Source organism: Ranitomeya variabilis, chromosome 2 (assembly GCF_051348905.1).
Source record: "Ranitomeya variabilis isolate aRanVar5 chromosome 2, aRanVar5.hap1, whole genome shotgun sequence".
NCBI classification, from domain to species: Eukaryota; Metazoa; Chordata; class Amphibia; order Anura; family Dendrobatidae; genus Ranitomeya; species Ranitomeya variabilis.
This window is the reverse complement of record NC_135233.1, coordinates 605,151,699-605,174,906: the sequence shown is the minus strand read 5'-3', so window position 1 is coordinate 605,174,906 and position 23,208 is coordinate 605,151,699. Positions and strand designations below refer to the sequence as shown.

At 47.7% G+C, this 23,208-nt stretch overlaps 1 protein-coding gene across 1 annotated transcript in view; it reads left to right on the top strand.

Annotated features, from left to right (window-relative positions):
- Positions 1-23,208, top strand: part of GPATCH1 (G-patch domain containing 1) — a 37,321-nt gene that overhangs the window by 5,752 nt on the left and 8,361 nt on the right. The window contains exons 9-17 of the mRNA XM_077288649.1: positions 6,024-6,103; positions 6,760-6,973; positions 7,162-7,452; positions 7,642-7,820; positions 8,472-8,599; positions 16,536-16,648; positions 17,237-17,406; positions 18,496-18,697; positions 19,050-19,160. Of these exons, the coding sequence (XP_077144764.1) occupies positions 6,024-6,103; positions 6,760-6,973; positions 7,162-7,452; positions 7,642-7,820; positions 8,472-8,599; positions 16,536-16,648; positions 17,237-17,406; positions 18,496-18,697; positions 19,050-19,160 (1,488 nt within the window). The remainder of the gene's footprint in view (positions 1-6,023; positions 6,104-6,759; positions 6,974-7,161; positions 7,453-7,641; positions 7,821-8,471; positions 8,600-16,535; positions 16,649-17,236; positions 17,407-18,495; positions 18,698-19,049; positions 19,161-23,208) is intronic.

Here is a 23,208-nt window from a genome sequence, read left to right as displayed (position 1 = left end):
GGAACTTGTACATAGTTTCCAAACATTCTGACTATAGATCTATTAGTGGGGTTCACTTTCCACCCTCCATCCGGAAAGAGCGAGTATTGTGTGGCAGCTGCATCTGTAGACGGCAGGGGCAGCCATCTATCGGCAGCCTCTCTTTCTCACACAGACTGGCGGACGCTGTGTGCCAAGCGCTTGTATGCAGAGAGGCGTGCCCGATGTGTTTATTTGCGTAGCTGTGGGCAGTGGAGTGTTTGCAGTGCACTCCTGTTTCTGTATAACCGCAGCTGTCAGATTAACCCCTTTCCTTGCTTAATTTCTCTAGTCACCTTCCACGACAGCAGTATCGGAGGATGTCTCCCCGCCCTAATATGGGACAGGAACAGAAAGAGGTTAAATACCCCTCCCCTTCCTGCAACCACCAGTGTTTTTCCTGTCCCCTATGGGGCATGAAGAGGTTCTCCGATAGTGCTGCCGTGGCCGTGCTCCGCGGTCCCCGCGTGACTTGGGACCCCCGCCCGCTCTTCCTGCGCCACCTTCGGGTGGCAATGCAGAGCGGTGTAGTGCTCCGGGGTCCTCCTGCAGCTCCCCGGCTTCCTCCTCTCCCCACGCTGCTGCGGGGTTGGCGCGCGCGCGCCGGAAGTGACGCGCTCCGGGACTTCCGGTTTTTCGAACTGGAGCTTTGGCGCGCGCCGGCCGGCGTCCTGAACCTGGGAACAGCAGCGGCGGCCAGGGCGGGCGTCTCGGACCCCCCCCAGGGACACTTTCGAGGGAGGAGCACCAAACTCGCTGGAATCTCGGTAAGACTACTTATTCCTGACTGAGGAGCCCTCCTAGTGAGACGTCTGTCGGTGACTGTACCTCTGGCGTTATGGACGGCGACAAAACCTCTCACTCTGCCACTGCAGAGCCCAGCGCGCACCCCTCTACTGTAAGTAGTGGGATGATGTCCCTTGCTGTCCATTCTTTAAAAAGTTTAAGCGGCTCAGTCCACCTTTCTCTCTCGTTCCAGGGAAACAAGGTCACTGGCACTAGGAAGCCCAGCCGCAAGTGTGGTGCTTGTGCAGCCAAGCTCCCCTCAGCATACACAAAGAAGCTCTGCCAACCATGCACAGACGAAGTGCTGCGTAGCGAACAGCCTTCTTTAATGGATAGCATTAGAACCCTCATCAGGGAGGAGGTTCAGTCCTCTATGGCAACCTTCTCTCGAGCCCCGACCCCGCAGCCTCCCCCTCCTAAGAAAAGGAGATTGGGCCGGGTAGCCTCTGACTCAGGCGAGATACATACCTCGGGTTCAGAATACAGCTGGGAAAAAGAGGGTTCTACTTCTACTTCTGCTCCCAAATCGGATAGTAGGAAGTACCTCTTCTCCTCTGAAGATTTGGAAGAGTTAATTTCCATGGTGAGAGGCACCATGGGGGTAGAGGAGGAGATAGAGGGCCATTCCGTGCAGGATGATATGTTCGGGGGTCTGAAACCTAAATCGGTAAAAGGATTCCCCATACATGAAAACATCGAGAACATTATCCTCCAGGAGTGGAGCCTGCCAGAAAAGGGGCTGAACGTCCCATCTGAGTTCAAAAATCGCTTTCCCCTGGAGGGAGATTGTTCTTTATTTGATATGCCCAAAGTGGATGTTCAGGTGTCAAGGGTCACTAAGAAAATGGCCCTACCCTTCGAAGACTCCTCCCAACTTAAAGATCCTATGGATCGTAAAACTGAGAGCTTACTGAGGAGATCTTGGGACACCTCAACTAACTTATTGAAATCCAACGTAGCCTCAACATGTGGCCAGATCGTTGTTTATTTGGCTTCGTACCTTAGAGAACCACCTCGTACAAGGTACATCCAGAGAGGACATCCTTAATTCTCTTCCCTTGCTCCAAAAAGCAACCGGATTCCTCGCGGACGCTTCCGCGGAATCAGTTCGGGTAGCCGCTAGATCTGCTGTCCGTACAAACTCAGCAAGGAGGGCCCTGTGGCTTAAGTCTTGGGGGGGAGACATTACCTCAAAGTCCAAACTTTGTGGTATCCCTTTCCAGGGCCATCATGTCTTTGGACCAGCCTTGGACGACATCCTGGACAAGGCTTCAGACAAAAAGAAGGTCCTTCCAGAACAACGGAACCCGAGGAAGCGGTTTTTTCGTCCCCCCCGTGAACAACCACCCCAACAGAACTATAGGGGAAAAGGCAAAACGGGGCGATGGAGCTACCCTAAAGGTGGGAAAGCCAGAAACATCATGGTCCCCCAGCCCCAGCAGCCCTCTGAAAAACAATGACTGCTTCCACGTCGGGGGTCGACTCTCGAATTTTCTCTCCAGGTGGCAGGAGATCACCAGGGACGAAGTGGGTCCTGCATACCATACAGGATGGCCTAAAATTGGAATTCGAGAGTCCTCCTCCTCGCCATCTAACAATCACTTCTCCACAATCTCCAAAACTTCAGGAGGCTCTGAGGTCGGATATTCTAAGCCTGCTCCGGGAGAAAGTGATTTCCCACGTACCACATCGGCAAAAAGGAGAAGGCCATTATTCCCATCTCTTTCTGGTGAAGAAACCCTCAGGGAAACACCGTATCATCGTAAACCTGAAACCTCTGAATCAGGTGATAAGATATCGAAGATTCAAGATGGAATCTATCAGATCAGCGATCCCGCTGATTGGACAGAACTGGGTAATGGCCACATTGGACCTGAGGGACGCATATTACCATGTGCCAATACACCCAGACCACAGGAGGTTCCTCAGGTTCGCCATCTCCCAAAACAAACGGATCAGCCATTACCAGTTCAATGTCCTTCCTTTCGGAGTATCATCAGCTCCACGGGTCTTCACCAAGATCATGTTGGAAGTGATAATCTTTATCCGACAACAGGGGGTCTGCGTCATTCCATACCTGGACGACTTCCTCCTCATTGCTCCATCAGCTTCTCGCCTCAATCAGGACGTGGCGAAGGTTCTCAGCATCTTAACGTCTCTCGGGTGGATTCCAAATCTGGCAAAATCAGATCTCCGGCCATCTCCCCAGAAGAAATTTCTAGGAATTCTGCTGGACTCAGAAAAGAGAATGTCCTTCTTACCCAGGGACCGTCGGATAGATCTGGTCCACAAGATCTCCAGATTCAGAGACCAGAAATTCCCAACTCTAAGAGACTCTATGTCAATCCTGGGTTCTCTAACATCATGCATCCAGGCAGTCTCCTGGGCCCAGGCCCATACAAGGATTCTTCAATCTCACATCCTGTCGTATTCAAGAGGACACCAGATGGCTTTATCCAGGAAAATTCCTCTTCCCACTCATGTAAGATCCTCCCTCTCATGGTGGCGGAACCCCCGAAACTTACAGCGGGGAGTCAGCTGGGATCAGACCCCTCTCCGAATACTTACAACAGACGCAAGTCAGAGAGGTTGGGGTGCTGTGATCGAGAAATCCCACTTTCAGGGTCTGTGGTCCCCAGAGATGAGACGCAGCTCCTCAAATTTGAGAGAGTTAAAAGCAGTGGAGGAGGCGCTAAAAGCCTCATCGGCCCTCATCCAGGGTCACCATGTACGGGTGATGTCCGACAACATGACCACTGTCGCCTACCTCCGACACCAAGGGGGCACGAAATACTCAAGCCTAAAGCTAACTGCTGGAAGGATTTTTTCCTGGACAGAGAAACACCTCCTGTCCATCTCTGCAGTACATATAAAAGGGCTGGACAATTCCCAGGCGGATTACCTCAGCAGGAGGGACTTTCATCCTGGGGAATGGTCCCTAAACCAGGAGATATTCCTATCCTTGGTCCAGAGGTGGGGAACCCCCGAGGTGGACCTGTTCGCCAGCAGACAGAACAAAAAGTCAGACCACTTTTTCTCCCTGAACATCTCAAACGAGACTCAAGGACTGGACGCATTCTCACATCCTTGGGAATTTACCCTAGCGTATGCCTTCCCGCCAATCCCATTGCTATCCAGAACATTGCAGAAAGTCCGGATAGAGCAAGTCCCAACGATTCTGATAGCCCCACTGTGGCCAGGAAGAGGCTGGTTCAACTCGTTGACAGACATGTGCTTAGAAGGTCCAATCCTACTTCCCCAGAGACGCGACCTGCTTCAACAGGGTCCTCTATTTCATCCAGACCTGCACAAGCTGAAGTTAGCAGCCTGGCTTCTGAAGCCGAGATCCTGAAGGCCAGGGGGCTCTCTCAAGACGTGATTGAAACCCTACAAAAAAGTAGGAAGCCGATAACTAATGCCATTTATGGGAAAATATGGAAGAAATTTTCTTCATGGTGTCTTCCGAACAAACCAGATCCATTTAACCCGGAAATTGCTCAAATCCTTCAATTCCTCCAGAAGGGCTTGGAGATGGGACTCTCACCAAGTACCCTGAAGGTCCAAGTGTCGGCCCTCGGATCTTTCTTTGACCAAGATCTGGCAAGTCACCGATGGATCAAACGGTTTATAGCTTCAGCAACAAGAATCCGTCCAAGACGTCTCATCCACACCCCTCCGTGGGACTTGAATCTTGTCCTGAACAGTCTGACCGGTGACCCCTTTGAACCCCTTTCAGCCTCCAACTTAAAGATCTTGACCCTAAAAACGGTCTTTCTGGTGGCCATCACTACCGCCAGGCGTATAGGGGAGATACAGGCTTTATCAATCCGGGAGCCATTCCTGACCGTAACTATGGACAGCATAATCCTGAAATTAGATCCTTCCTTTATGCCTAAAGTGGTCTCTGAATTCCACAGAAATCAAGAAATCCTCTTACCCTCTTTCTGTCCGAATCCATCTAACCCAAAAGAGGAGATCTTTCATACCCTGGACATCCGCAGAGTGGTCCTATTCTACCTTCAACAGACAGAAGGTTGGAGGGTGGATCAGAATCTATTCGTCCAGTGGTCAGGACGAAATAAAGGCAAGAAGGCAGCCAAAAGTACAATAGCAAATTGGATCAAACAGGCCATTAGCCTTGCCTACTCATCCCAGAATCTGACTCCTCCATCTTCTCTAAAAGCACACTCCACCCGTGCAGTCTCAACTTCCTGGGCAGAGAGGGGTAGCGCATCTTCAGAGCAGATTTGCAGAGCCGCCACCTGGTCGTCAGTCCATACATTCACCAGGCACTACAGGCTCAACTTCAATAGGGACCTATCGTTTGGCAGACGAGTTCTCCAGGCTGTTGTCCCTCCCTAAAGAAATTAGCGGTTGGTATTGCTCCGATACTGCTGTTGTGGAAGGTGACTAGAGAAAATAGAATTAGAACTTACCGGTAATTCTCTTTCTAGGAACCTTCCACGACAGCACTAATTTCCCTCCCTATCTGATTTATGTATTAATTGTTTCCTGCACTTAAGTGGTAACTAAACATGCTACTGTGTCCAGAAAAAACACTGGTGGTTGCAGGAAGGGGAGTGGTATTTAACCTCTTTCTGTTCCTGTCCCCTATTAGGGCGGGGAGACATCCTCCGATACTGCTGTCGTGGAAGGTTCCTAGAAAGAGAATTACCGGTAAGTTCTAATTCTATTTTTGAGCAAGAAATCCTATCCTCAGCAGAAATTAATTGGAACCGTCGGGAGATGTTTTCACGTCCAGAGACCTCACCTGTCCATTTGCTCTAATTAAAGGAGTTGGCCACTTTGCTAAAAGTGTTCCTCCGGGGTTTCCCATTGCAAGAACCTCGTCTGTACTGAGGGTGACGTGCTCAGTATTGCAGTACTGCAGCGCCCCCCACAGTGAGAATAAAGCATTGCACAGTGCAAATGAAATCCCCCAGTTGGTCGGATGTATAGTACATGAATACACCATTCTGTTTTGCAGATTTTCTCTTATCTACTTTATGCTCTGACTTATAGATCTGGGACTCCAGTTTATAACCCCAGAATAAGATGACACTGAGTTGCTTAAAAAAAAAAAAATCTTCAAAGTTCTCTGCTCCAAAAAATTATCTCTATGATTGACTCGCTATGTGACATTATTTTTTTTTTCTGCATTTTTTAAATTATTTTTACTTTGTGAAAAGTTAACTTTTTCTTTTGTTTTTGTGTTTTAGGCCCGTCCAAAGAAATTCAATATATTGGAAAAATGCTGGAAGGTTTTTGTCTGGCAGCACAAGTGCCTCCATCTAAAAAGGTAGGTGAATGGAGGATTGTCATTCTTTTTATTAAAATGATTCTTTTAAGTGGACATGTCTAAATATCATTAAAGAGGTTGAACAGGTTTTTTTTTGTTTTTAAGCCTACTCTGGAGAAGATCTAAACATCATTTTTCCATGCCTCGGCAGTCCAACGCTGATTCATGGGTAGTCCTTCGATCTCTTGTTTACAAGCTGTAGGCATGTGACCGCTGCAGCCAAACAGTGCTATAGCAATGGCACCATAGCTCAGAAACGAATGGTGCGGTATGGTACATGGCAATGGATTGGCTGCAGTGGTCACAACAAGTGGGAGGACCACCAGAGCATATCTGTACTGGATCAACGCAGGATAAAGGAGACATTTTTTTGTTATACAACATTTAATACTTTTTTATTTTATTTTATTCTATTTTTTTTTCTTTACATGTCAAATCGTGGTCAAAGATTATCTGCGTTTTTTTTTTTCTAATGGCTGCTTTTTTAGGAGTCTAAAATAGTTTGTGTTCTGCCGGGGACTCAGTTTTTTTGATACCGCAATGCTTTACACTTCACATTGCTGGTGTTTTATAACCACAAGCCCATCTGACGCCAGTGATTAACAAAGAATTGATTTCCATTACTTTTAATATTTATTGTCTTCTTTTATCCTCAGGTTTATCCAGCTCCTGACCTCCCCAAGGATTACAGGCCTGTTCACTATTTTAGACCCGTGCTAGCTGTGAACAGTCAGAATTCGGCAGTTCTCCAGGCCATGATTGAATCCTCCTCGAAACCCAGTGTGGCACCTGTCAAAGAGCAACCGTCCAGCAGACACCAACTCAATTCTTCCCAGCGCAGAGAGTTGTTGGGAGAAGCTCCTCTTCAGGGTGAGTGGGACACATCTCTACTACCCTTGCAGTCCCTGTCCCCCGCCGGTCTCTTTGCTGCTTCTTCCTTGGACAGTGTTTGACCACTGCAGCCTATCAATGGTGTAGTGGTGCTGGATGACCCCTTCACTTTAGATATTGCTTCTTATTTTCATTAATGTTTTTTTTTTATATGTCTGATTCTTTAGGATCCACATCTGTGATGGAGCTTCTTTCTGAAAAAGACAGAGGGCGAATCCAGGATGTGAGGCAGAATCTGGAAGAACAGAGAACCAAGGCCCAGAAACTTGCTCAGGAAGCTTTGAAAAAACGTTTCCAGGCTTCCGCTGTAGAAGAGAAGGACAACAAGTTGCAGCAGAGTCTGCTTGACAGGCAGCTGATCCCGGAGCATGCCGGAGAGTTTCGGCCATTCGAAAGAAATCCAGAAAAGCAAAAGAGATATGAAAACTATATTAGGAGCCTTCACAAGGGACAGAAAGGTACCAATGACTAATGAGTTAAAGGGACTGTTTACTTATGAGCGATCCATGAGCTGATGAAATTAAACATGGGGTCTGCCAATATTGACTTCATGTTGTGTTATGAAAGTTGGTAATTTTTGGTGTCTGGGATACCCTTTTAAATGAACTTTATGTTTACAATTTAGCTGAATTCTTTCTTTTTTTCAGATGCTTTGGAGAGCTGCCTAGATGCCAACATGACCGAATGGGAACGATCCCGTGAGCGAGAGGAATTCATGCGATCTGCCATGTTGTATAAGCCCACCAACTCCCATCTCTCCTCTCGGTTCACCAGGGGAAAATATGAGGACGATTCAGACACTGTTGAAGTACCGAGGGATGAGGAGGTGTGTGCGTAGCTGTATGTGTATATATACACACACACACACACACACACACACACACACACACACACACACACACACACACACACACACACACACACCCCTGTACATAAAATACGGCGGGAAATTGTTTCAAGATTGTTTCTTCCTTCACCGTCCCCCAAAAAACCTCCCTGGGTTTCGCTGTCACCAGCTTCCTCTGGGGCATGGTCAGCCACCGTTACAGTGCCATGTAAGCAGTCACCGCCCATAATTCATAAACCTAAAACTTACCCAAAACACATATTATCTCTTATTTACCACAACCAATAGATAGGATTCCAGGATATATCATAGAAAATATTGAAGAATTCTAATATATATACCGTATATACACACTGCCGGAAATACTAATTGAATTAAAAATATATATAATTATATATTTTATGAACTATTTTCAGCAGCTTCTATATTGAATATAAAATAAATGTATGGGATAGATATAGCCCCTTTAAGACATTAGAATACCCCTTTAATATTGCCCATGATGCTAACCATGCACATTAGCAATAGCGAGGGTATGAAAATTCAGAAGGTGTAATTTCATCCTTTGCCTTTGATGTAACCGCCTCTTGTTTCGCACTAACTTTATCATCCTCCTCCTGTCTCCTGCAGGGTGATATAAATGACAAGGCCTCAGCGGTGAAAATGAAAATGTTTGGAAAACTGACGAGGGATAAATACGAGTGGCACCCTGACCGACTGCTGTGCAAACGGTTTAATATCCCCGATCCTTATCCAGGGTAAGCTGCAGGAGAATGCCATTCATACAGTGTCTGCAGGCCCCGACTTGCCTGTCGGTCTGGTCAATAGAAGGACACATTAGGAATAATATGCTCCCTTCAGAAGAGAATTAAGCAAAAAGATATTGTGGAAGACAAAGAGGTCACCAACATTATTATTCACCTCAAATGGGGTATACTCATAATAGAATAAAATGGGACCAAGAATAGGACCATAATGGACAGACTGTAACAATAAACACCAAACCAACCAAGGAAAAACAGTCAGAAGTCCAAATATATATAAATGTACAGAAAAACTTTATTATTAATAATGACAGATAAAAACATAACAGAAGGAAGCAATCCCCGTGCTACCCATGGCATGCACCTGAAAAGGGCAGGGGATAGGTGCCTCTAGCATAAGCAGGTCCACCCATTAACCATAAGAAAAAAACAATCGTCGTGTAGGACTAGTAAACAGTAACTGCATGTAAAGAGCAGTGAAGTCTACAATTTAGCAGCAACGCCCACACACAATGCACAGAATACATAGGGGTGGACAGGGGTGAGGTGCCCGTTCGTATTAGGTATACTCCTGCATTAACCGGTATGTATTCTGTGCATTGTGTGCCTTTTCAGGTGCATGCCATGGGTAGCACGGGGATTGCTTCCTTCTGTTATGTTTTTATCTGTCATTATTAATAATAAAGTTTTTCTGTATATTTATATATATTTGGACTTCTGACTGTTTTTCCTTGGTTGGTTCCCTTCAGAAGAATCTATTTATTTTCTGGTACACTTTCATTCCAAATGCTCACAAAATCAACATTAAAAAAACAGGATTTTTGGTTGCTTACCATAAAATCTGTTTCTCGGAGCCTTCATTGGGGGACACAGGAACCATGGGTGTATGCTGCTGCCACTAGGAGGCTGACACTATGCAAATGAAAAAGTTAGCTCTTCCTCTGCAGTATACACCCTACCGACATGAAGTAGGATATTCAGTTAGTGAGAAAGCAGTAGGAGAAGCAACATGTAAAAGATAGAAAACTCAAACTAACACTATAACACAATAAAACAGAGCTGTTCAACTTGGGAGGGTGCTGTGTCCCCCAATGAAGGCTCCGAGAAACAGATTTTACGGTAAGCAACCAAAAATCCTGTTTTCTCTCTCGCCTCATTGGGGGACACAGGACCATGGGACGTCCCAAAGCAGTCCCTGGGGTGGAAACAGCAGAAAAACTCCATTCAGGTCGGAGGACTCACCACTGCCGCCTGCAAGATCCTTCCGCCTAGGCTGGAGCATATAACATTTGGCAAATGAGTGAATGGAACACCAGGTTGCCACCTAGCAAAGTTGTAGGGCGGATGCCCCATGGTGTACTGCCCAGGAGGCGCCCACTGCCCGGGGTAGAGTGAATCTTAATCCCAGGAGGAGTCACTCTGTTCTTGACCCGGTAAGCCTCCAGAATAGCAAGTCTGATCCAGAGAACAATCGTTACCTTGGAGGCTGGCAGGCCTCTTGGAGTACCGTCTGGAATGACAAATAGACGGTCCGTCTTCCTAAAGAAGGTGGTCCTAAACAAATAGATCCTCACCACCCTGACCAGGTCTAGCCTGTTCAGCGAACGCCCCAGAGAATAGGGCGGAGCAGAACAAAAGGTGGGAAGGACGATCTTATTCAAGTAAAAGGAGGACACCACCCTGGGAAGAAAAGGCGACGAAGGCCGTAAAACTACCTTATCCTGGTGAAGAACCAAGAAATGGGGCGACAGGAGAGAGCCACCAACTCTGAGGCATGCCTAATGGAGGTGATGGTCACCAGAAACGCCACCTTGCGGGACAGAACAGACAGTGAGGCCTCATGGGGAGGTTCAAGGGGGGAACCCCACTGAGCCTCCAGAACAAGATTGAGGTCCCAGGGATCCACAGGAGTCTGGTACGGGAGAGCCGCATGCGCCACTCCTTGAAGAAAAGTTCTGATCTGAGGATGGGACGGATATAAATCTTTGTACCGTGATAGCCAGTAGCTAAGGGCTTCTGAGAGGGACTTCAGAAAGAGAATGGAAAGGGTTGCTAACTGACCCTTTAGAGAACTAAGGGCCAGCATCAAGTCCCACCTTGAGAAAATGGACGAAATGGAAGGTTCAACAGCAAAGCTGTTAAATTGAGCAACCAAGAACTCTGTGGCAGATCGGTCCTTGGTACAGAAGATCTGGCCTGTCTGGGGGCCTCCAGTGGGAGTCCGCGAGGAGATTGGCTATCTGAGCAAACCAGAACCTTCTGGGCCAATCTGGTGTGGTCAGAATGGCCGGCACCCCTTCCGCATTGATCTTCAACAGCCTGGGAAGAAAAGGAAAGGGAGGAAACAGGGAAGTACAAATTGCGACCCAGGAATGGCCAAAGCATCGGTATCCACAACAAGAGGATCGCAAACCTGGTAAGAAACGGTGGAACCTTCATAAGCAGTCGGGACGCCAAGAGATCCGCGTCCGGAGTTCCCCATCAAAGGTAAAATTGAAGGAAGACCTCCTGATGCAGGGACCATTCTCCTGCGCAAGGCCCTCGCGGCAGAGAAAAACACTGCGGCCTAGTTGTCCACGCCGGGGATATGCACTGTGGATAGTGCCGAAACTGTCGCCTCTGCCCAGAGGAGGATCTTGGATACCTCCGTCATTGCCAAGAGACTCTGATTCCCTCCCTGGTGATTGACATATGCCACAGCTGAGGCATTGGATGTCTGGATTCTGACTGGCAGACCTCTGAGAAGCCTTTCCCAGTGAGTCAGGGACAGAAGAATGGCCCCTCTCAAGGGTGTTGATCGGCAGAGAGGACTCTTGCTCCGACCAATGCCCCCTTCACTGACGGATGGCGAGAAACCACGCCCCAGCCGGGAATGCTGGTGACCGTCGTCACCACCTGCCATGGGCGAGAAGGGAGGACCGGACCTGTGGAATGAGAGGAGATGACAGACACCAGTTGAGACAATTAGAATCGGACGGAAAGCTGAATAGGATGATCCAGAGACAGCACAGACCTGTCCCACTGAGAAAGGATGGCCTGCTGAAGTGGTCTCAAGTGGAACAGCGCAAAAGGGAACGCTTCCGATACTGTCACCATGGGTCACAGAACCTTCATTGCTGAACGGAAGGAAGGCAGCCGAGGGCCTTGCAGAGAGCGAACTCCGTCCTGGAGAATTGCCCGCTTCTCCTCGAGAAGAAAAACCCTCGACTGACGGGCGTCGAACAGCATGCCTAAGAGGACGAGGCGCTGACTCGGAACAAGACAAGACCTTGTTCTGTTGACCAGCCACCAGAAACGGGACAGGCAATCGAGGATGATGGTCAGACTCTCCTGGGCCTGAGAGAGGGGCAGAGCCTTGATGAGGATGTCTTCGAGGTATGGAATGAGCACTAGGCCCCTGATCCTCAAAATGGCCAAAAATGTAGCCATGATCTTTATGAAGACACTGGGAGCGGTCGCAAGACTGAGCGGCGGGGCGACAAAGTGGAAATGACTCTTCTGCGCCGCGAAACGCAGGAAACTTAGGGAAAATCAGAACATGGAGATAGGCTTCTTGGATATCTATGGAGCACAGGAATTCCTGTGGTTCCAAGGAAGCCAGAACTGAACAGAGGAACTCCATCCTGAAATGCCACAGGCGGAACCTTCTGTTCACTAACTTCAGAGCCAGGATGGGTCGAACTGCGCCGCTCTTCTTCGGCAGTACAAGCAGGTTTGAATAGAAACCTGTGAAGCGTTCCTGCTGTGGGACGGAAACGATAACCTCTGAACAAAGAAGGAAGGTAATGGACGCAAAAAAACCTGGGATCAGAGTAGGATTTTTTAGAGGGCGGACTTCGAAGAAGCAAGTCCGGGGCCGCAAAGCGAACCCTATCTTGTATCCAGAGGATATCACCTCCCTGATCTAAGCATCCTCCACCGAGGCCAGCCAAACATCCCTGAAAACAGGAGATGTCCGCCCAAACTGAGAGGAACGCTGGGCCCTTAGCCCGAGTTATGCCGAGGAAGATCTGCCAGGTCTAGGCCTGGTGGACCTACCATGGGAGTTGTGGGAACGCCGGGAAGGGGTAGGCTTGAAGGAAGCCTTTTCTCTAGCCAGACGAGACCGCGGTCTGTGTTAGCTAGAGGAATCTTCCGACGCCGCGAAACAGCGAAAGGACAAAAGGGAGCTGAACTACCATTTCAGTGGAGGCCGGCGAGGCTTGGAGAAAACTCGTGCCTCCCGTGGCGTCCTTAAAGGGAACCTGTCACCCCGTTTTTTCGGTATGAGATAAAAATACCGTTAAATAGGGCCTGAGCTGTGCATTACATAGTGTATTTTGTGGACCCCGATTCCCCACCTATGCTGCCGAAATACGTTACCGAAGTAGCCGTTTTCGCCTGTCAATCAGGCTGGTCTGGTCAGATGGGTGTGGTGTCCTCCCCCAGATCTTGCGTAGTTTTCCGTTGGTGGCGTAGTGGTGTGCGCATGTCCAACGTCCCGAATCCTCTGCCAGGGGTGTAAAAACAACAGCGATGTCCGTTATTCCATTGGTGGTCGGTGGGCGCGGCCATCTTGCTTTGGCCGCAGAAGCGGCGCTCTGCTGGCCGCGGCTTCAGGAAAATGGCCGCGGGCATCCGCGCGTGCGCAGATGGCTATCGCGGCGGCCATTTTCGTGAAGCCGAGATGCGAATTCTGCTTCACGAAAATGGCCGCCGCGATAGCCATCTGCGCACGCGCGGATGCCCGCGGCCATTTTCCTGAAGCCGCGGCCAGCAGAGCGCCGCTTCTGCGGCCAAAGCAAGATGGCCGCGCCCACCGACCACCAATGGAATAACGGACATCGCTGTTGTTTTTACACCCCTGGCAGAGGATTCGGGACGTTGGACATGCGCACACCACTACGCCACCAACGGAAAACTACGCAAGATCTGGGGGAGGACACCACACCCATCTGACCAGACCAGCCTGATTGACAGGCGAAAACGGCTACTTCGGTAACGTATTTCGGCAGCATAGGTGGGGAATCGGGGTCCACAAAATACACTGTTGTAATGCACAGCTCAGGCCCTATTTAACGGTATTTTTATCTCATACCGAAAAAACGGGGTGACAGGTTCCCTTTAATAATTTGTTCCAGCATGTAGTCAAAGAGAAGGGCCCCCTGGAAGGGGAGGATGGTAAGGGACTTCTTTGAAGACAAGTCCGCTTGTCGTGTGTAGAGCCGAATATTCCACCAGATGGCCACCATATTGCTGGACGCCTGAGCTGCACAAGCCTCGCATCTAGGGAGGCAGATACCAGATATTTCCCTGCATAAGAAATCTAGTCCGTCAGGTCGGCTATCTCCCCCGGAGGAGCTCCAGCCGGGGTGCCCTTACACGGCTGTTTGGTCCATCTAGCTATGGTCCTTGAGACCCAGGTAGAGGCAATGGCTGAGGCACAAAGCAGAAGCAGCCGCTTCAAAGGCTGATTTATCCAGCGATTCTATAATTGTATCCTTGGAATCCAAGAGGGATGCTGCATTGGAAAGTGGAAGGACCAAGTTGGTAGACAGTCTGGGGACTGACGAGTCCATAATTGCCCTCTTCCTGCCGAGGAATCAGTCCAGTTAGCGATGAGCTCAGGGGAGAAGGAATATAGGATGCCGAGACGCTTCCCTGACTGAAAGCATCAGGCATGGTTCACCTTTCCCCTGGCAAGTACCACCACCAATTTAGTGTGTGGGGCAAAGACCTTGGAAGTTGGTTTTGACTGTCTAAATGAAACCGTCTATTCTGCGGGTTCCGTAGAGGTATCCATGATGCCTAAGGTCTGGTTGATCGCAACAATAAGGCTATGTACCCTATCACTCATGCTAGAGGCCTGTAGTGAAACCAAGTCTGAAATTTCCTCTGCAAACATGACCGAGGACGCCCGTCTGACTCGGGAGAGGAGGATCTGGAAGAGGGATCTCACCGTTCCAGACTGGAGGGCGAGATGGAGCGGGAAAAGAACTTAGAATTTCGCTCCTGTCTGGATCTCTTGTGACCTGTGTTGAAAAGGCCGGACGGAGAATCCTGTGACCCACTGGCAACTGCGGTCAAGCACGGACACCAGGGTCGTGACATCCTGGTGAGGTCTGCCACAGACTGAGACAGAAGGAAAGCCCACCCAGGGATAGGGGTCTCGGTTAGGGACTCCTGGACGGTGATACAGTGGAGATGCTGCAGCTGACAAGAGGAAGCAGGAGGACAAGAACGCTCTCCTTTTAGTATTAGGCCTGGTGAGCAGACCCACTAAATGATTCCCGAAGGTTAGAAGGAAGGTGGGATGCAGAGGGGAGTAATAGGCTGCTAAGCCGAGCTACTCACAGCAGAAGTATAGTCCTGTAGTCTGCTCCCGGCTGTAGCTGCGACCAGCATCATGGCCCGGGTCCAGGGCACCAGCAGGGAGACGGCGACCGAAGGAGGATGCAGGGAACCCAGCTGGAGAAAGCGTGCGCTGGGGAAAGGGACCCGCTCTCAGAAGTCGGAGGGGGGAGGCGAGTTAGCCACCGGGTCCAGAGGAGCAAGATGGTGGCGATCCCAGGGCGACTGGGAAGGATGAGGGTAGTGGGCGGAGCCAGCGCCCAGTGCAGGAAGAGCATGACGGGCGGGAAAAAAGCCCGCCCGATGAAAATGGACGGAGTCGCGGCGCCGGAAGTAGGCCCAGGCAGAAGCCGGGACCTAAATTAGAGGCCAGCGACCGCCGGAGAGGGCCGCTGCGCTGAAGAACGAGCGATCCGGCGGAAAGGGGAACAGCGCGACTGCCGCCAAGGTCGCCGTGCCGGACGACAGAGGAACGTGCCCGCCGGAGGAAGTAGACAGCGGGGCTGCCTGTAGAGACCGCAGTGCCGGAGCAAGGAGGCCGCCCATTGCCGGAATAAAAGGCCGCGCGGCTGAAAAGTCGCCACGCCGGAGGAAGATTGGGCGGCCCTCCGGAACAAGGAGGGGAAGAGAGGTGCCAGCAAGGCCGCTGCAGTGCAGCGACGATCCTTGCCCGTGGGACCTGCCGAACAAAACAGGACAAGGTAGCCTAGTAACAGCAGTCCTTAGTATAATAAAAAGGCCCAGAGGGATCCCTCTCCTTTGATTTCCTAACTGGGATGGGTGGGGGGAAATACTCACCTCAAAAACTCCCACGCCGTCCGTTACTAACCTTAAGCCGAGAAAGGTGTCAGACGTCCATAGAGCTGATGGTGGACGTCCTCGTCTCGTCCAACTGACAGGCTCTGGTGGGCGAGTGGGTGGGGGACGGAGCTAGGACCGAACTTCTAAGCACGCTTGTGTGCTAGGATCATGGTCCTGCTATCGGATCTATGAGGATACGGGGTGGCAGTACACGCCGTACTCATAGTCCATAATGTGGGATTACAGGTGTGGCTGTTCACCCTGTATCCCTCAGGAAAACCTGAAAGAAAACGACGCACATTGAGGTACATAAGGGTCTAATGAAAGACCCGTGTCCACCTCCTACTGACACTAAGCTAAACTGAATATCCTACTTCCTGTCTGTAGGGTGTATACTGCAGAGGAGGAGCTAACTTTTTCATTTGCTTAGTGTCAGCCTCCTAGTGGCAGCAGCATACACCCATGGTTCCTGTGTCCCCCAATGAGGCGATAGAGAAAGAGCTTTTAACATTAAAATTCAACGGCAAGCTGATGGGGAAAAAGCTCAATGTTGGGTTTCGCTGTCACCAGCTTCCTCTGGCGCTTGGTCAGCGGCTCTTCCAGCGTCATGTAAATAGACACCGTTTGAAAGTCATAAACATAAAACATGCCCAAAACACACATAATATCACATTAAACACCTCTGGAAAAGATAAGATTCCAGGATATATGGAATGCAAGTTTTGAAAAAATTCTAACTGGAATGATTATAGATATTTGGAGATTTTATTTTTTTAGTTTATTGCATGTTTATTTCTAGGTCGACCATCATTGGCCTTCCAAAAGTCAAAAGGGACAAGTTCTCTGTCTTCAATTTCCTAACTATTCCTGAAACACATGCACCTGAGAAGTCGCAGCTGACGTCTCAAGACAGTAAGTGCTCATTTTTATTTATTTATTTATTTTACCGTAAACTTGTAGGATAAAAAACTGAAATAAAAATGGATGTTTAGGGTATGTGCACACGCTGCGGATTACTCTGCGGATTTTTTCGGACTGATTTTGGTAAATCCACAGGTAAACCTCACTGCGGATTTCCTGCGGAATTACCCCGGATTTACCGCATTTTTTTTGCAGATTTTGTGCCGATTTCACCTGCGGGTTTACACCTGCGGATTCCTATTATGAAGCAGGTGTAAACTGCTGCGGAATCCGCACAAAGAATTGACATGCTGCGGAATAAACAACGCTACATTTCCGCGTGTTTTTGTCCGCACCATGTGCACTGCGTATTTTGTTTTGTTTACATGGTACTGTAAACTCAGGGAAAACTGCTGCGAAACTGCAGCGGCCAATCTGCTGCGGATCCGCAGCAAAATCCGCAACGTGTGCACATACCCTTAAAGTTAAAACAAATAAAATAAATAAAAATGGATGCAAAAGTGCATACATCCATGGGATAAGTATTGCAACGCTCCTTACTTTTTGTAGTCAGTTATTTTGTTGATTTATACACTACAGAACCAAAGAAATCATCCAGGTGGGATATGTCCGCTGCTGAAGAAGAGAAGAAAGACTCGGTCAGCAAGTTTTTAAGTCTAGCGCGTGGTAAGAGTGAAGGAACAAAAGAAGAAACCACCACAAAACCAAAGAATTCTTCATCTACAGCAGCTGCCGATGTGCCAGCCCAGGTATGTCTATAGCTCCGGTGTAGGCTTACTTATAGATTTAGGTAAAAGGTTGTGTGTAATCACCTCCATAAAATAGTGCCGGTCCCAGAAGCAAAAGTTTATGCTCAAGGGCACAGGTCATTATTTTTATTTAAAAGCTACGTACTGGAGTCGAGCTAAAAGATTTGCAAACCTGTTCCTACCTGACGACTTTCCCGGCTCCACTGCTGACTACTAGACCCTACAAAGTCATTACATTTAGGTGTGACGCACGCCTGAAGTCACAGGGGCCTCCGAAAAGATGCTGCAGGTAGTAGGAGGTTCGCCGAACTCTTTTGAATCTTTTTTGCTAAACTCTACTATGCACAATTTTTGCAGTTATTTTTTATTCTTTATTGGTGCCTGAAGTAGGAAATTAAAGGGAACCTGTCACCCCCAAAATGGCTGGTGAGGTAAGCTCACCGGCATCAGGGGCTTATCTACAGCCCGTAGATACGGATGGGTGTCTCCGGTCCGCTCCGGCGCCTCCCATCTTCATTCCATGACGTCCTCTTCGGGTCTTTACGCCGCGGCTCCGGCGCAGGCGCACTTTGTCTGCCCTGTTGAGGCGCCGGAGCGGACCGGAGACACCCATCCGACCTGACCGCACCGGGACCGCCCCTGGGTGAGTATAATCTAACGTCTTTTTCTCCTCTTTCAGGTAACGTAGGGGGCTTATATACAGCATTACAGAATGCTGTAGATAAGCCCCTGATGCCGGTGAGCTTAGCTCACCAGCCATTTTGGGGGTGACAGGTTCCCTTTAAGCAAATCTCTGAATTACTTTAGAGTTCTTGCCTGATGCGATTTTAATCGGTAAAAAGGTGTTCCCATCTCCAAGATCCTATCTGATATGTAGCAGGTGTAGTAATAATAATATTAGCAAATATCTCCATTTTGAAATGTAGTATAGCTCTTCTGATTAGCTATGTAACTTACCCCAGATGCAGGGAATTGCGGTGGCTTAGATATTCTTAGTTACAACTGCTCAAAATGGGTTCCTTGTGGGGATTCCACTTCCTTTTATTGTGAAACATTTTTTTTATAGGGCTAAATATGTCACTTTTCTAGGGTCCATCAGATCGCACAGAGCAGGATCCTGAAGAGGAGGAAAAGAGGCCGCCGATTGACTTGTTTAAAGCGATATTTGCTGATTCATCTGATGAGAAATCCTCCTCTTCAGATGAAGAAAGTGAAGAGGATTCGTCTTCTGCCCCCAATGCGGAGGCTGAAGCCAGCAAGTCGGAGGCTGCGGCACCATCCATGGTCCAAGGTAATGGATCTTAGCATTACTGACCACTCTCTTACCGATAAACTGGGCAGAGGAAGCAATCGATACTCTCCCACCCGATCAAATGCTCATATCGTACACTTGGTGTATGCATCAAACATTTCCAGGGGTCGACATTCACTAGACAGACCACAAGTGTATCCTAGATATACTTTAATTTTTTTCCGTGTAGAATAGCAAAGCGTATCCGTACTTAATGTAGTCGGTCAATCGCAGGATCCTGCGGCTCTTCTGCTTTGTCTTATTTTTGCGCTGCAGTATTTACTGTTGTAGTTCTAGCATGAAAATAAATACTACCGTATTACTGACATCTTTGTCCCATATTTATTCACAGAACGTGAATCAAAAATTTCGGATCCTCCGGCTGTTTCTGCCGCAAAGGAAGATTCGGAAATAATGGACACGGAAGAATTTGGTCCCAAGTTACCGCCTGCACCTTCATCTAGTAAGTCGTTCAGCTGGTGCATAGAAAATTCAATCAGATGGGTAACCAATTGTATGTAAAACAAATTCTGTCAAGCACAATTTATAAAACAAATCATCCCAAGAATTTTGTGCAAAAAGACAATATTGTATAAAATAAATATTTTATTGAAAGAATAATAATATTATATATAAAATAATTAATATGACAGCTGATAGAAGCACATATAATAATCAATATATAGGTATCAGAACATACAAAAATTACATTAGTACAAAAAGCCAGGCGATGCAATAATAAAATATAAATAGCAGACACAGAGAGCCCCCCAAAAAATATCTAATAACAATACCAAATTAATATGTATACATATATCTGTGCATAAACACCAAATCACAGAAGTATAATAACCACACAATGTGTAAAGACCAAAGTGCACTAGTGCCAAACAAAAGAAATATAGGAAATATATATGTCCTATTAGGAATCAAATACAACCAAGAAAAATCTAATAAAGTGCCAATAAACTAAAGTGCAATAAAAATGTGCATTATTGCAAAACTATATTTACACAAAATGTGGAAGAAACCACAAAAAAGTGCTGTAGTGCAATGATGACAAAATTGTGTAAAAAAGTTTTTATGGAGGCAACCTATATCAGACACTCTAGGAACCTGTGTATGTATCCTATAAAGGAATCATCCATATCAGACACTGCTAAAAAACCTGTGAAATGTGCTGCAATCCCTGTGGATGTATCCTATAAAAAAGCCTTCCATATAAGGCGCTGCTGAAGACCCATAAAGTGTCGTAGTGCTAAATAAAACAAAGACTGCAATCGCCTGGCAGAAAATGTATGCAAAATTATAAAGAGTACATCATACCTAAGGCTACTTTCACACACAGCATATTTGCTGCGTATTTTTACGTGCGCGTATTTTGCTGCTGCTTTACCTGCGTTTTTTTACGCAGGCAAAAAACGCAGCTGCTTTCACACACTGCGTTTTTTGCTGCGTTTTTTGCTGCGTTTTTTGCAGCTGCGTTTTTTTCAGCATTGTGTACTGAAAATAAAGTTTGTTTGAAAAAAAAAAAAAAAGGGGAAAAAAAAGAGTCATTGAGGTCATTTCCTGTCTTTATGACTCGGAATACAATACACACTGGAGTTAACATCATGTCGATTCTGCCAGCTGCAATGGCCTTGAGCCAAAGACGCCTCAGCAAGCGGAACAGACATCAGCTGGGGTTTACTAACCCCACTGTCACTAACCCCAGGTTACTAGGGCAGGCGTCAGTCAGACGCCCCCCCTCGTAACCCTGTACGGTAAGGGTATGTTCACACGATCCTGATTTCAATCCTTTTTTTTCAGGACAAAAACCGCAGCTCTTGGCAGAAAACGCACGTGCGTTTTTGGTGCGTTTTTGATGCGGTTTTTAGTGCGTTTTTTTATGCAGTTTTCTCTGCAGATTGTCTGTGTTTGACACAAATAAAGCTTTAACTGCAGTGGGGGAAAAAAAAAAAGAAATGATGTAATTTCCTTGTCCAACCCTTTTCTTCTTCCATCCTCCATTTTGGGACTAAACACCAAAATGAGTGGACGTGTTTTGAATGACAGCGCTCCGCAGAGTGCTGAGCGTAGGCCAGATCACAGCCCGCGGATCCAGCTCTATCCAGCTATTTAAGTCTACGTTCACATTTGCGGTTTGCGCCGCAGCGTCGGGCGCCGCATGCGTCATGCGCCCCTATAGTTAACATGGGGGCGCATGGACATGCGTCGCACTTGCGTTTTGCGCCGCATGCGTCACTGCAGCGCACGCATCCGGCCGCAGAAAGTTGCATTTTTGCTGCGTCCAAAATCAATCAAAAAAAGGACGCATGCGGCGCACAACGCAAATGTGAACATAGCCTAAGTGCCACGTATTTAAGTGCCACTTATTTAAGTGCCACGTATTTCTTTGCCACGTATCACGTATTTCAGTGCCACGTATTTCAGTGCCACATATTTCAGTGCCACGTATTTCAGTGCCACGTATTTAAGTGCCACGTATCACGTATTTCAGTGCCACGTGCCACGTATTTCAGTGCCACGTATCACGTATTTCAGTGCCACGTGCCACGTATCAAAGTGCCACGTGCCACGTATCAAAGTGCCACGTGCCACATATTTCAGTGCCACGTATCAAAGTGCCACGTGCCACGTATCAAAGTGCCACGTGCCACATATTTCAGTGCCACGTATCAAAGTGCCACGTGCCACGTATCAAAGTGCCACGTGCCACATATTTCAGTGCCACGTATTTAAGTGACACGTGCCACGTATTTCAGTGCCACGTATCACGTATTTCAGTGCCACGTATTTAAGTGACACGTATCACGTATAAGTGCCACGTGTCACGTATTTAATTGCCACATATTTAAGTGCCACGTATCAAAGTGCCACGTGCCACATATTTCAGTGCCGCGTGCCACGTATTTAAGTGACACGTGCCACGTATTTCAGTGCCACGTATCACGTATTTCAGTGCCACGTATTTAAGTGACACGTATCACGTATAAGTGCCACGTATTTAATTGCCACATATTTAAGTGCCACGTATCAAGATTTTCCATGGAGAACAGACACATCCAGAGATATGTCTGCTCTCCACGGCTGCAGCAACACACTGACAGGAGCCATAGTTCCTGTCGGTGTGTCACTGCGCATGCGCGAGCGAGTTTACCGGCGGTCATTGACCCCGGCACTCTCGCTTAACGGCAGTGCTGCGTGGGAAAGTTCCGAGACGCCGGAGTCATTGAACTCCGGGACAGTACGCGATACACTGCTAGGAGCTTCGCTCCTGGCAGTGTATCGCCGGAGAGCAGGGGATCGGCGTGGGACACTCGTTTTATGGATTCTGCGGACAGGGAGTATGAATTTGGTTTATTATTTTTGGATTTTTTCCTGGAGGATCGAGGGCTTCGCCTACCAGTGTGCTGTTGGTGAGTATATACTCTATGTTATGTGTTGTATGTACTGTGTGTCATGTATGTGTATTGTGTGTAGGTGTTTTGTGTAACTTTACAATTGTGCTAAGTTGCCGGACACAGGGACAACTCTCCCATCCTAATACCGGATGGGAGTAGTAGTCCCATACGGCGACTTAGCACAATGGTGGCACTAGCGTCGCATGGGGAGACACACACACACACACACACACACACACACACACACACACACACACACACACACACACACACACACATACCAAATCGATCAGCAGCCCCACGTTGAAGGACTCCATGCTGCTTCACTGGGGGGCGGGGGCTTCCCTCTTCCTGTCCGACGTCACGTCCGGTCCTGGGTGTCAACCCCTCCGTACAAAGACGCCGACACCCAGGACAAAGGCGCTGTGTGTGGAAGGTAATATGGGGCCCTAGGGGGATACGCAGACACGCCGCTGCGTAAAGAATTGACATGTCAATTCTTTTTACGCCGGCGTGTTTGCAGACAAAAGCGCCGCGTTTTTTTGCGGTGTGTCTGAACGGCAAAGTGAATTTCTCATTCACTTTGCCGGCAGACGAAAATGACATTGCGCATTTTTGAAAAGCGCCCGCAAAATAGCGCTCAAAAATGCGCTATGTCTGAAAGTAGCCTAAATGCTCCTGGATCCCTACGTACGTTTCGGCGTTTAGCCTTCTTCCTAATAGGACATATATATTTCCTATTTTTTTTTGTTTGGCACTAGTGCACTTTGGTCTTTACACATTGTGTGGTTATTATACTTCTGTGATTTGGTGTTTATGCACAGATATATGTATACATATTAATTTGGTATTGTTATTAGATATTTTTTGGGGGGCTCTCTGTGTCTGCTATTTATATTTTATTATTGCATCGCCTGGCTTTTTGTACTAATGTAATTTTTGTATGTTCTGATACCTATATATTGATTATTATATGTGCTTCTATCAGCTGTCATATTAATTATTTTATATATAATATTATTATTCTTTCAATAAAATATTTATTTTATACAATATTGTCTTTTTGCACAAAATTCTTGGGATGATTTGGTGCATAGAAAATGTAGA